This window comes from Oryctolagus cuniculus, chromosome 1 (genome assembly GCF_051225735.1).
Source record: "Oryctolagus cuniculus isolate XC-2025 breed Fujian yellow rabbit chromosome 1, ASM5122573v1, whole genome shotgun sequence".
Lineage (NCBI taxonomy): Eukaryota > Metazoa > Chordata > Mammalia > Lagomorpha > Leporidae > Oryctolagus > Oryctolagus cuniculus.
The window spans coordinates 45,506,191-45,519,157 of NC_142867.1; the positions used below are offsets into that span (position 1 = coordinate 45,506,191).

A 12,967-nucleotide genomic window follows, 5' to 3' on the forward strand; every position below is an offset into this window, starting at 1 on the left:
GATTTACTTTTGTAATGTAACCCATCCTAAGCAACATCAGTATTCACACATTTGAGGTTGTATTGTCCTCAGATCCACTCTTGATGACACTAGACACAAACAGGTTCCCATAATAGCGCCTCATGAGATGATTCCAATTCTCTTTCCCAATCACTTTTCATATATTCACCTTCAGTTTGCCCTTAAAAATATGGTGGACAAAAAAAAAGTCTAAGGGCCAGTGCTGTGGCATAGTAGGCTAAGCCTCTGCCTGCAGTGCCAGTATCCCATATGGGTGCTGGCTCCTGTCCTGACTACTCCTCTTCCCATCCAGTACTCTGCTTATTGCCTGGGAAAGCAGAGGAAGAAACGGCCCAGGTACTTGGGTCCCTGCACCCATCTGAGAGATCCAGAGAAAGCTCCTCTTTCCAGGCTTCAGATAAGCCCAGCTCCGGCCAGTGCAGCCATTTGGCAAATGAACCAGCAGATGGGAGACCTCTCATCTCTCCCTCTCTTTCTATAACTCTGCCTCTCAAATAATGAAATAAATCTTAAAAAAATAAAAAAGCCTAAACACAGTGCTTTCGAATGATCTATTGTCATATCCATAATAAAGAGTAATTCATCCAGGTCGTTTCCTAAAGGTTCATCCAATAGTTCCTCATTGCTTTCTCAATCATATTTATGCCCCCATGTCTTCCCCATGTGAGGATCAATTCAATCTTTAATCCAACTAGGACAATTCCAAGCCAATATTTTTGGAATAATGGTTCAAGCTGGAGAATGATGACTGCTGTCAGCATTTCACACACACTTGTCTGAACTACTCATAACAGAGCCATCCTCTGGAAATCATATCCACAATATTCTATCCTTTACTTTTGTCATTTGTTCCATCTTCTCCCCCCAGGCTTTTATATATATATATATATATATATATAAAGTATCTCCTATCTGCCCTCTCTGAGCATAGCAAAGAGAAGAATCATAGACAAATAGGATCCTAGACAAAGCACATGAAGCATGATCAACCCCCAAAGAACTAGGAGTTTACTCTGGCTAAATATAAGCTTCTGTAACTCCTTCTTATCTGCGTGATCTTCTGAAAATTCATATTTTATTTTAAACTGCAGCCTAATCATAGAGTCTCTAGAATCTATCCTGAGTTCTTGGGAATCACTTAAGAAACAGATTAAAATCACTCCAAGAGTTTGGTGAGGTCAAGTGGCCAAAGCATACAAGAGAGCATTTCAAAAAGTTCATTAACTTGAATTAAAATGTGATTTCATTTTGGTGCATAAAATATGAAACTTGTGCATAGTTATTTTTCACAATTCATACCTACCATGAACTTTCTGAAGACCCCCTATATGGGTCAAAGATAGAAAAAACAACTTAACATTTACAATCTTTACTTCATTTTTATAGTTCTCTTAGTTTCTATAATGTAGGATTGATGTATGACTTTGACTTAAACAAAAACTAGTTGAACTAGATCTACACCCCTTCTAAAAGTGTCCTAAAACAGGTTATCTGTGACAGGAAGTGTGCCTGCCTGTAAAATCTTGGAACCCTCGTTGTATCTGAATCATTTTTAGAAGGGAACTTCTTAAAAACTAAATGATCCAAAAGGCAATTCTGCATTTATCCAAGTTTCCTAGAAATCCAGGAGTTTGCCTTAGGGTAATTCTGGCAATTTCCAGATCTGACCCAACAAAGCTGAGCTAAGCTTACCCACAAAACTCAATTCAAAGGAAAACATACGTTTTAATATGATGGAAGCTATTTTCAGGGAAGGTTTTGTTTCCCTTTTGAACTTTGCTTCTGTTTTTAATATATTTAGCTTTTTCTAACAACACTGAAAATCCCTAATCTCTACAATAATAAGAGTATATCTGACAGATACAAAGGCAAAAGGATATGAAGGCAAAAAGCTAATTTTTCAAAGGTACTTAATATGTAATCTTGCCTTCTCCTTCCCCCCTGCTAGATCTTGTAACAATAAAAGGGAACAAACAACTCTGAATCAAAAAAGTGAATTACATTTTCTGTCACTGGTATTAGCATGCTGAGTTTATACAAATTCACTTTCAAAAACTATTTCTACACTGCCTTCCATTTTCTCCAAGAATGCCTGCAGATCCAAAATAAATATGGTATCAAATCTGCAGCAATAGTCTGTCTTACCTTTGTTCATGAATTTATCTAAGCAGCCATGGACTTAATCATTCATTCTTTATGCATCGAAGATAGACAGCAGAAGCCTTTTCTACAGTAAGTGGTCAATGAATAGATCTGAGTACATTAGTTGTATGGTAGTTGTCTTATATTTCTTTGAAATACTATTTATTTGACATTTGCTATATGAAAGGGAACAAAGAAATCTTCCATTTTGTTAAACTTTCAAGCTTAATTAAAAAATCATTACTGAGTCCATGGAGACAATGAAAGACTCAAAATTAAATATGTTACAAGTTTTAATGCCAATCCCAGTGCTGCCTGATGTGCTTATGAAGAACCTGAGCCTGGATCAAGGCGCAGCTATTTTAGACTAGGCCTCCATCTTGTAACTTGGACCTGACCGGGCCCTGAACCCTAAGCCAAAAGCTCCTGAAAAAAAAAGAAAAATGAGCTCCCTTTGCGATAAGCTCCCCTAGCAATAGCCAATCAGCAGATAGCAGGGAAATATCTAAAGTTTCAGGAGTCTTTTCAGGCAGTTAAGGTGATTGATAACACCCTGAAACCCTGCAGTTTGGCACGTACACCCTAGCGGCTAGACCCTATACTTTAGCCAATCATTTTAAAAAGCATCAACCCCAAAAGCCATCCAACCACCTTTACTAGGTCCATTCCCACCGCTGGATGCACTAATCGATTTTAAGAGAGGGTCTTTAAATTTCCCGCGGAATGAGATGATTTGCTGAATGGTGCTATAATGTATGGAATGTCTCTGAAAACCCTATATCAACCCCGCAAAGGAAACAGGAGGGGTCCTTGTCAGAAAACCACTGCGACAGTTTGGAGGTGTGGACCCTATCTGGGGCTAGAACAATAAACCTCTTTGTTTTTTCATCACCAAGTCTTTTGTTGGGTTCATTGAGTCCAATCCGAGTTTGGTCTAACACTTACATAGATCTGTCAACAATTTAAACAGAAGTAATCAGGAAATACCCAGCCTCTTGTATCTCTTCCTCCTGAGTTTAAAGGCAGAATAATGGTACAGCAAAGACAGGATTCAAGAACAGGACAGAGCCTGACCCAGTCGCAGTGTATTTGGCCTAGTAGATAGGAGGGTCACTCACTGTCAAAACTATCTAGAACTTCCAGAGTAAACCAGCAGAGTGGCTGGTCACTCACTAAGGGAAGTGTTAGAGAACACACTAAAAAAGGATATCACTTTAAGCAGTTGCCCAAAAAAGGGATATTACTTTAGAATATTCTTTGCATGGAAAGAGTGTAGTTTTGCCAAAATGCAGAATTCCTCAAGAGGGATCATGACCTCTGTCTCCTGAATGTAAGTGCAAGATGTCCTATGATCTGCATCAAGCAATGGTGCAATCATTTATCAGAAAACCAACCCTAAAAGGAGACCCCTAGTCAGATCCTGAGATGATCTGGTATATGCATTTGTTTGTTATAACCTGACTTTGGCCACCAATTCCTGTCCATTAGACTTGGCCCCTTGTTTCCACTATGACTCAAATGTTCAGATTCTCTGTTGCCATCCAAGGCCTCTGAGAACATCACTCTAGAACATGATCCCAAAAGAATCCATAGTCTCTTGCAGTCTTCGGGAAGCCTAGCCATTAGAGAAGGTGTACATTTTCATTGGGACCATCTTCCTCTGTGGTTGACTAGTTTTTCTAAGATTAGCAATATAAAGATAACTGATACCATTTAATGAATGCCCATTGTATGCCATGCACCAAACATCACTTGCCTGATCCCATGGAATCATTCCAAATAATACCAGGTATTATTGTCACCATTTTTTTCATCTTATGAAGAAAGGGCAGCTGGATCAGTTCCAATGATTTGTTCAAGGCCACAATCATCCAAAGATGTGATATACAAAAAAAAATCCTCAGAATCAGATCAGCGTGATCCCAAAACCCATTCTCTGTCTCCATCATAATCTACCTATCTCTATGCCTATCTTAATCATATCTGCTAGATGACTGAAACCAAACCTCCAAATCTTAGCTCAAACTTCATCAGCTAAACTTTACACAATTAGCTTATTTAACTAAAGGCAAAATCTGAGTCCAGATAGACTTGGTGCCATGGAATATTTTTTTTTGCATCCAGGAACCATATTTAATTTCCAGTATGCCAACACATCTCCAGATTTCATCTTCAATCTGCCAAAAGGCTCAATTATAATTCTGCTTTCACCAAGATGACAGAATGGATAGCCCCTTCATTATATTAATCAACCAAAATGCTATATTCAATATATAAATAGTAACTTCTTAAAATCATAAAATAACAAAGTGACAACAGGGATCCCAGCAGGCAATTTGGCACCAAAGCTGACCTACATCTGTTAGTTTCCAATAAAGAATGGAGCCCCTGAGCTCACACCTTGCCAGCTACACAAGAAGCAAGTAGATGGAGTTAGAGAGCAAAGTCTACCCAAGATGAATTAAAGGAAATTCTCATATAAAGCTGGGACCCTAAATGGTTGAACCCTCAATTTTGGCATTGACTATCAACTGATAAAGTCACTTCACTGACTTACCTGTAACTGTCATTTTACAGGAGTTTACAGTTATCTAAAAACTACAAATGTACTGACCTAGATGATTCATACCAGAATCTTATGAGGTAAGTAGGACAGGTTGCATTTTCTACATTTTATGAACATGGGCCCGAGATTCTGATGGGTTGGCTTAGTCAAGTCCCTTACAAGTGAGATAGGAACAGGGCTCAAAGTAGAATTTTTTTGAGTCAGAAGTTTATCTTATAAATGATAGTATGTATTCTTAAAAATGACAACACAGATAATCTAACTCTTATAATATAGAAGTCATAATACATAGTGAAAACTATCCTAAGTACTTATTATTTGATGGAATTCACAACACAATAATTCTTAAAGAAGTCTTTCCTAAGAATTCACCTGGCATAGCCTAGGACTTGAGGGCTCAGTCTGACCAGTCTGTGTGGTCTGAAAATCCTTAAGCAGATGATGTAATACTCTGAGTGGTCCTGCCAGAAGCATATATAATGTCAACCCAGGACTCAAAGAATCCCCACTTATTTCCAAGGAAAACAAGCAGCTTTTAGCAAAAAGCTTGAGTTAAAAGGCTTTGATCTTGCCCTAGCTTTCCTCCTTGAAAAACTGCTCCAAGCTCTATGTTCACACATTTCACTCCTATTAGATAACAACGGAAATGGCAGCACAGCTCAGTGAAATGAACAGGCATTTCTCCTTTCCTCTCTATTTGTTCATTCTCCTCTTGGTATTTCCATCCATCTGTTGGTTACAGCCACCTCCTTTTCTCTTTCAATCATTCTCTTGTTATCTCTTTTGATTCTCTTCTCCAACCAAAAACTTTCTCAATCATGATTCAACTTTTAAGTATTTAAGTACCTGAGTCCAAGTCCCAGTTCTGCCATTCACTACACAAAGGTTATATAATCTTCCTGGCCTCAATCTCAGCATTTGCAAAATAGGTAATTAAATGAAACTTAATCCATAGAATTGTTCTAAGGATTAGTCAATATAAAAAATGTTAAACTTTATAACTAATATATAGTACATTCTTAATAAATGTCACATAGCATAGGTTATTCTATAAGAGTTGACAAACTAAAGCCCCTGATCCAACTTGGGCCCATTGTTTATGTATGGCATCTGAATTAAGATTTTTTTTTGTATTTTCCAACAGTTGTATTTCAAATGACAAAAGATTATAATTAAATGAAATACACCTATACATAATATGCTCAATTTTGCTTCTAAAACTGCAAGGGTTCAAAATTTACTAGCTGGCCATTTACAGGGGAAAAAATTGCCAACTCCCGTTCTAGATTATCATAGATTGCAAACTGTGCAGTAGAAATGGAAGTACTTAGTTGTCGAATTATAATTCTATTCACAGTTTGGAAAGAACAGACACATAAATCTGCCAAAGTGCCAGAGGGAAGGTTTAGAAGGTGGATTCAACCATTTTCTGCTTGCAATTGGCCATAATTAAATATCTTATGCAGCACAAATGTACATTTTACATAATAGTGTTCTGAGGATGGGGCTCACTATGGCTTATGGACAATATATAGCTAAAGGAGAAAAATGGCATCCCCTGCAATGAGAAAGAAAAGGGCATCCTCAAAACTGCAGAAAGGAGACCTCAACCATATGAGACTGAGTGGCATGTTTCTTGCTCTAAAAATTTGGTAGCATGCTAAAATAGAATTAACAGTATTGAGATCAAGCTGCTCCAGACAATATGAAGTGAAAGCTTCTATATGCCACAAGCTGGGAAAGCAAATAATTGCCAGCGTTTCACATTTCCACTGCACTCTGAAATGAAAAGCTAAAGTGTCGGGTCTCCAGTCTCAGACTCAATCTTTCTCTTACAAAAAGGTTCCATCGCTGCTCCCTTCCAGACAAAAGGGGATTTGATTTGGTCAAAACCTGGTTTCAGACAGAAATAACTGTCTTCAGTGGCAGAAGCTATAGGCCCAAAGCACAGCCCTGCCTCCTCAACACTTAGTTACACACCAATTTTTTTTCCACATGCCATAACTGAAAGCAGGGAGCAGTCATAGCTGCAGGTGGAACAGGATTAATGTATCATTTTCCCTGTTATTAAAATTCTTCTTTTTGCAGACTCTACTGTCTCTTAGGCCCAACCTAATTCTTTCTTTGCCCTAGGCTGGAACTCATGCCCACGACTGACGACTGATTGGTATCATAACAACAGCGTTAGCCTCATTTTCTATTTTTTCAGTGCCTTTCTCCACAAGGCTCAGGGCTTTTCATTATGAATATACACTTTATGAATAAATATGAAAGCCATTAATTGTGTACATGTTTGGCTCTGCTACTCAGTCTGATCATTTCTGGGGTAGAAACCATGCCTTGTTCACCACTGTCTCTTCATGCTTAACACAGTGCCCAGCAAAGAGCAGGTCCTCAAAAGAACCATATTAAGTGGATGATGGAGAAGAAGAAAATATGCAGAATAATAAAACCTAAGGTATTGAAGGGCAAACTTAGTCTCCTTATTTAAGTCAGTCTCCCTATTTAAGTCAGGCACATTTCTAAAATAAATCATACATTAGAAATGTAATATAATGCCTTCCGTGACAGTAATCTGTTCCTAACAATAGCTATTTTGCCTGTCCTGATTATTAGCGATTATTCTTACATCCAAAATGCATTAGCTTATAAGATGCAGTGGTTCAGACCATATATCATCTCACAGTGTTGCTAGCTGAATAGCCAGTGGGCAAATTCCTTTCGCACTGCCAGGAAATCTACAGTGATACATATTGCCGCTTGCTTCCAAACATTTTTCAAGTAAACATTTTGGTACAGCTTAATAGCATCATGGTTATGTTTACTATACGTGGTCCTATTTCAAGTAAAAATAAACCATTTTTGTAGTAGCATATTGCAGATGCCAAGTCTAAAAATGTTTACATTATAACCATCACTCGAAATTCCAGATAGGACAGAGAAAGAAATGAAACATTGCAAGTGAAACTTAGATACCTACTTTTGCAGTCATCTTGGCCAGAAGCTCTTGTAAATCCATTATTCCTTGTACCAGGCTTAAAAAATCACTGCAGGTTGGGCAAGCTCAATAAAGAAAATATGACATATAAGTTGATAATGTATTAATATAACAAAACAGTAGCTGCTTAACTATGAAATTATTTTTATGCTAAAATTTAAGTGAAATCACAGACAATTTCAGATCTAGATAGTTTCCTTTTTTAATAAGTGAAAAGAAACATGGAAAAGGGGCTCGTTAACTAAAAAAGCAACATGGCATTTTTAAATTAAAATTAAACTCATTTTTATTGAAAGGTGACTCAAAAAATGTGAAGTATCATAGAAGAGGAACAAGCAAACTCACACCAGTCAAAAAGTTTAGGAAATAGTTTTGTAAAATATATACAATTATATTAAAAATATCTTTCTGTAGCAACCTATGGAGCCTACTAATGTAAACTTTATTGCAAATGTTCATTTGAAATGAGACAATCCTTTTTAAAGATTTTGAAATTTTTTAAAATCTTTTTAAAATTCAATGACACAGAAGTATTTATCAGGGCTGGCACTGTGGCGGAGCTGGTAAAGATGCCGCCTGCCGTGCCAACATCCCATATGGGCACCGGTTCAAGTCCCAGCTGCTCCACTTCAGATCCAGCTCTCTGCTATGGCCTGGGAAAGCAGTAGAAAATGATTCAAGTCCTTGGGCCCCTGCACTCACAAAGGAGACCCAGAAGAAACTCCTAGCTCCTGCCTTCAGATCAGCACAGCTCCAACAATTGTGGCCAATTGGAGAGTGAACCAGCAGATGGAAGACCTCTCTCTCTCTCTCTCTCTCTCTCTCTCTCTCTCTCCTTCTCTCTCTGTGTAACTTTCAAATAAATAAATCCAATAGAAAAATAAGAAGTATTTATCAAAGTTTTCTTTTACTATTTTTGACATCTCAGAAATCAACATTGTAAATATTCTATATATTTTTCCATGTGTTTCTCTGATAGTATCAACAAGTTATATAATATTTAAAATTTACTATAAGTTGCTACTTACTGCGATTTAGGTTTGGACACTGTGTTATGTATCCATTTGGCATAAAAATGATTTTCCCATCTTGGATGATTCCCTTGATAGAAAAGACACAAGTGACAATCAAGATGACTGACAATCACCAGTTCAAACATCTCCTATATGGTCACATACTCTGTAGGTCAGGTTACTTCTTAACAAGACTGATTTTTTTTTAAGAAGATTCTAACAATATTTTCTTTAACAAGATTTATTTAAAAGCTGAGTTGGCCTTAGTAAACTAAAGCATTCCAAAACATCCTCTTTTAGAAATTCTAAAATATGCATTCATCTTGAGAAAGCCAGAATTAGTTACCACTGGTTAAATCAAATGAGATTATAGCACTGAGAACTATTAGTAACTGTTCATAAATTATCAAACTAAAGAAGCAATGGTGCCATAATAATGTCTTACCATGCCCTAATCATCCCAGAACATTAAACATTGCTGATTTATAGGACCTTTTTTATAAGTGAGAAATAAGAAATGGCAGAAATATATCAAATTAAAATGTTTCTAATGCTTCATTTTGTTAAGAAAATAAAATTAGACACTGGGAATACCCCATAATGATCTTTACTACTCAGCTAAGCTGAGCAACAACAGCCTTTGCTGATGAGTCGAACTGCTCAATGTCTGCAAGTGGAAAGTGGGCTTTCACTGCAGTAATTCAGTCTGGAAGAATACACCAAACTTAAGAAAGCCATCAGGGCTGCCATTTCTCAATGAAAATATTGACTTCACTTTTGGATTTTTCAACCTAAATTTTAAGATTCTGTTTTTAAGTTTGTTGTGGTTTTTTTTTTTTTTTTCTGATTTGACAGAAGAGATATTATAGAACAGATGGAAGATGTAGAGGCTTGTTCAGAATATTGAGCTTAATCTATAAATAAAATATAGGCTTAAGAGAGTGTTGCAAGCTTTCAGAAAAAGTAACATTTAACATTTATGTGCTTATCTTCTAAATAGAAAGCAATCAGCAAATGCTGTTTGCTGCTTATGATTCCAGGATAAAATATTAATTGGAAATGTTAATAGAAATAACAGGTTCATAGCACCTCTTCTGCAGGATTATATACATTTATTAACCTGTTCCTCTTCTGGGATAATGCAGTGTTTGTGATTACGAGAAGAGAACCTCACCATGGGGAAGAAGTCTCTGCCTCTGCTGCTCAATATTAATTCATAATCTCTTGCAGGGAATACCAGGGAGTGATTAATGGAGCACAATCTAAACTAATCAACTCATTTCTGGAATGAAGTTGCTCAATTTTTCAAAGCAAATTAACTAGTTTGAGAGGCTAGAGCATCTTTATAGCACATATGACAATTTTAAAAACCACAGGTTTGGAGCAGGTAGTTAACCTAATGGTTAACATGCTGGTTAAGATGTCCACCCCCCCATATCAGATGACCTGGGTTTTAATATCCAGCTCCAGCTCTTGAATCCATATTCCTGCTAATGAAGACCCTGAATGACAGCAGTGATGGCTCAAGTTATTGGATCCCTGCCACCTACAGTGAAGACCTGGACTGAGTTCCTGGCTCCCTGCTTCAGTCCTGGTAATTGTGGGCAACTGCAAAGTGGACCAGTAGATGGGAGCTCTCTGTCTTCCCCTCCCACATTCCCTCCTTTCCTGTGTGTGTGCACATAGTGTGTATATGTGTATATGTGTGTGCACACAGTGTATGTATATGTGTATATGTGTGTGTGTGTCTGTCTCTCTGCCTCTCAAATAAGTAAATAATGGAAGTCAAGGGACCTGAGTTTAAGTTCTGGATCCATCTCTTTCTAACCCGGTGAATTCAAGGCACTAATTCAACCACTGTGTCTAAACCTCAGTTGCTTCATCTGAAAAAGAAAGGCTACGCTAAAAAGCTAAGGATCCTTCTATCACTCAAGGTCAGGGTTAAACAGGCACCTGAACTGATACTGTCCCATTATAGAAGTCTGTGCTGTCACTACCTTTCAAGTTAAAAAAAAAAAAAAAAGTCAATCAGGATAGACAAAGCTATAGATTTTCATCAAAGAACAGACCATCATAGTGATTGGAATATAACATTAGAAAACATCTGTCTTGTCAGGTTAAATATGGATGAGTTCAGAGTCACCAAACATACTGGTTTGCACAGAACTTGAGGATTATCTACAACACAGGACATTTCTGTGTTAAAACTGAGAGACTCCAAGAGAAACCAGGACAGCTGGTCACCATAGGCAATGTAGAAGTAGTGAAAGTACATGCAGTAGGGGAGCACTGAGTCCATCTATTATCTGTGCACCAGAAGATACTATATTAGTTTTATTTTGCTCATCCACAGAAAGGGCATCCAGAAACCTACATTGCATTTGTCATGGTATAATCTTTCCACCACAAGACCCTTGCCCAGGGGTGAAACCAAGGACCCTGCTCTTCACCAGGACCCAGCCAAGACTGCCCACTTTAAGGTTTAACTTGTAGCTAAAGTATCCTACTAAAAACGGGAGCTCAGCCAAACCACAGATGTCTCATTTGTAGCCACATGTGCAGAGAGCCCAAAGGTATTCAACTCCCAGATGTCAATCATAAATGTCTATCATGAGCCTCATCACCACATCACCTGTCAACACTCCTCACACTTTGGGGATAAAAACCCCAAATCAGGAAGAAAGAGAGCTATTTGCTCTCTCGACTGGCCCATTCCTCCCTTGAAACATACTTTAATAAACTTTGCTTTACTATCCCTACTTTCATCTCTTTGAACTATAATTCATTACTCCTTCAGCAAAAAAGAAGGAAGACAAGTCAGCTTCCAGTTAACACTCACACTTTTCCTCTTTCTGTATCCCTCCTCACTTCTGTCTTCCTACTTTTAATCTCTAGCAGGTGTGTGTGTGTGTGTGTGTATGTGTGTTACACAGATCACTCAATAAAGGCCATCATTGATGACTTGAACCAAAACAGAAATAAAAATGACAGCTTCCCAACATTTAGTAACACAGAAATCCAACACAAAGTAATTTTTCTGAGGAAACATCATGGAGGTCATCCTACATACTTGGCCTACAAACTTGTTCCTGCCAGATGAATCGAGATGGTAATGTTAACTTATTTGAATGTGTGTAACTTGATGCTGGATTAAAAGAAAGTTGGCAATACACTTAGAATATCAAACTATAAGAAGTCAGACTGCATGAGACTACATGCATGTGTAGTATATATCCTGGTATCTTTCCCAAAATAAGAACCAGAGGTATTACACTGAGTTGCCATATGAACAATGGACTGTTTTATGACTCAACATTTATCACTAAATTAGCATTTGCTCAGCAAGTTATTCTCTTCATAAAATTACAAAAAGGAGTTATGTAAAGTATGAAACTACAAAGTAGCATAAATCGTCTTGTTCTTCCCTCATACCCCCAAAAAATAATCCATCCAGGAGGATTTCCATAAATGAAATTTATCTTCAAGCACTACAACTTCTCCCAATGGAGATAAGGGATGAAAAGATAAAAGTTCTATTATTTCCACTCATTTAAGTTTAAATGTATGTATACTTAACTGCAAATGCAATGTTAGCTGGCCTATATTAGCTGACCTCATTTGATCTCATTTTTTTAATACCATCTGGACAGTGATTCTTAAGCTTCAAGTTCTTTAGTATCCTAAATATCTTGTTTTTTTGTTTTTTTGTTTTTTTATTTTTTTAATATTCAGATTCCTGAGTCAACTCTCAAAATTTGTTTCAGTAGGATTGGGGTGGGACCAGGGATCAAAAGCTAAGGTAATTCTGGGGCCGACGCCGCAGCTCACTAGGCTAATCCTCCGCCTAGCGGCACCGGCACAGCAGGTTCTAGTCCTGGTCGGGGCTCCGGATTCTGTCCCGGTTGCCCCTCTTCCAGGCCAGCTCTCTGCTGTAGCCCGGGAAGGCAGTGGAGGATGGATGGCCCAGGTGCTTGGGCCCTGCACCCCATGGGAGACCAGGAAAAGCACCTGGCTCCTGGCTCCTGGCTCCTGCCATCGGATCAGCGCGGTGCGCCGGCTGCAGCGCGCCGGCCGCGGCGGCCATTGGAGGGTGAACCAACGGCAAAGGAAGACCTTTCTCTCTGTCTCTCTCTCTCTCACTGTCCACTCTGCCTGTCAAAAAAAAAAAAAAAAAAAAGCTAAGGTAATTCTGACAAAAGTTCAAGGACCTCACTTTGAATAACTTTG

At 38.1% G+C, this 12,967-nt stretch overlaps 1 protein-coding gene across 2 annotated transcripts in view; it reads right to left on the reverse strand.

The window, feature by feature from the left end:
- Positions 1 to 12,967, reverse strand: part of NELL1 (neural EGFL like 1) — a 1,050,155-nt gene that overhangs the window by 809,524 nt on the left and 227,664 nt on the right. For both annotated transcript variants that reach the window (XM_002708986.6, XM_002708985.6), the window contains exons 6-7: positions 8,756 to 8,828; positions 7,710 to 7,792 (exon numbers count right to left, since the gene is read on the reverse strand). In XM_002708986.6, coding sequence (XP_002709032.4) covers positions 7,710 to 7,792; positions 8,756 to 8,828 — 156 coding nt within the window. The remainder of the gene's footprint in view (positions 1 to 7,709; positions 7,793 to 8,755; positions 8,829 to 12,967) is intronic.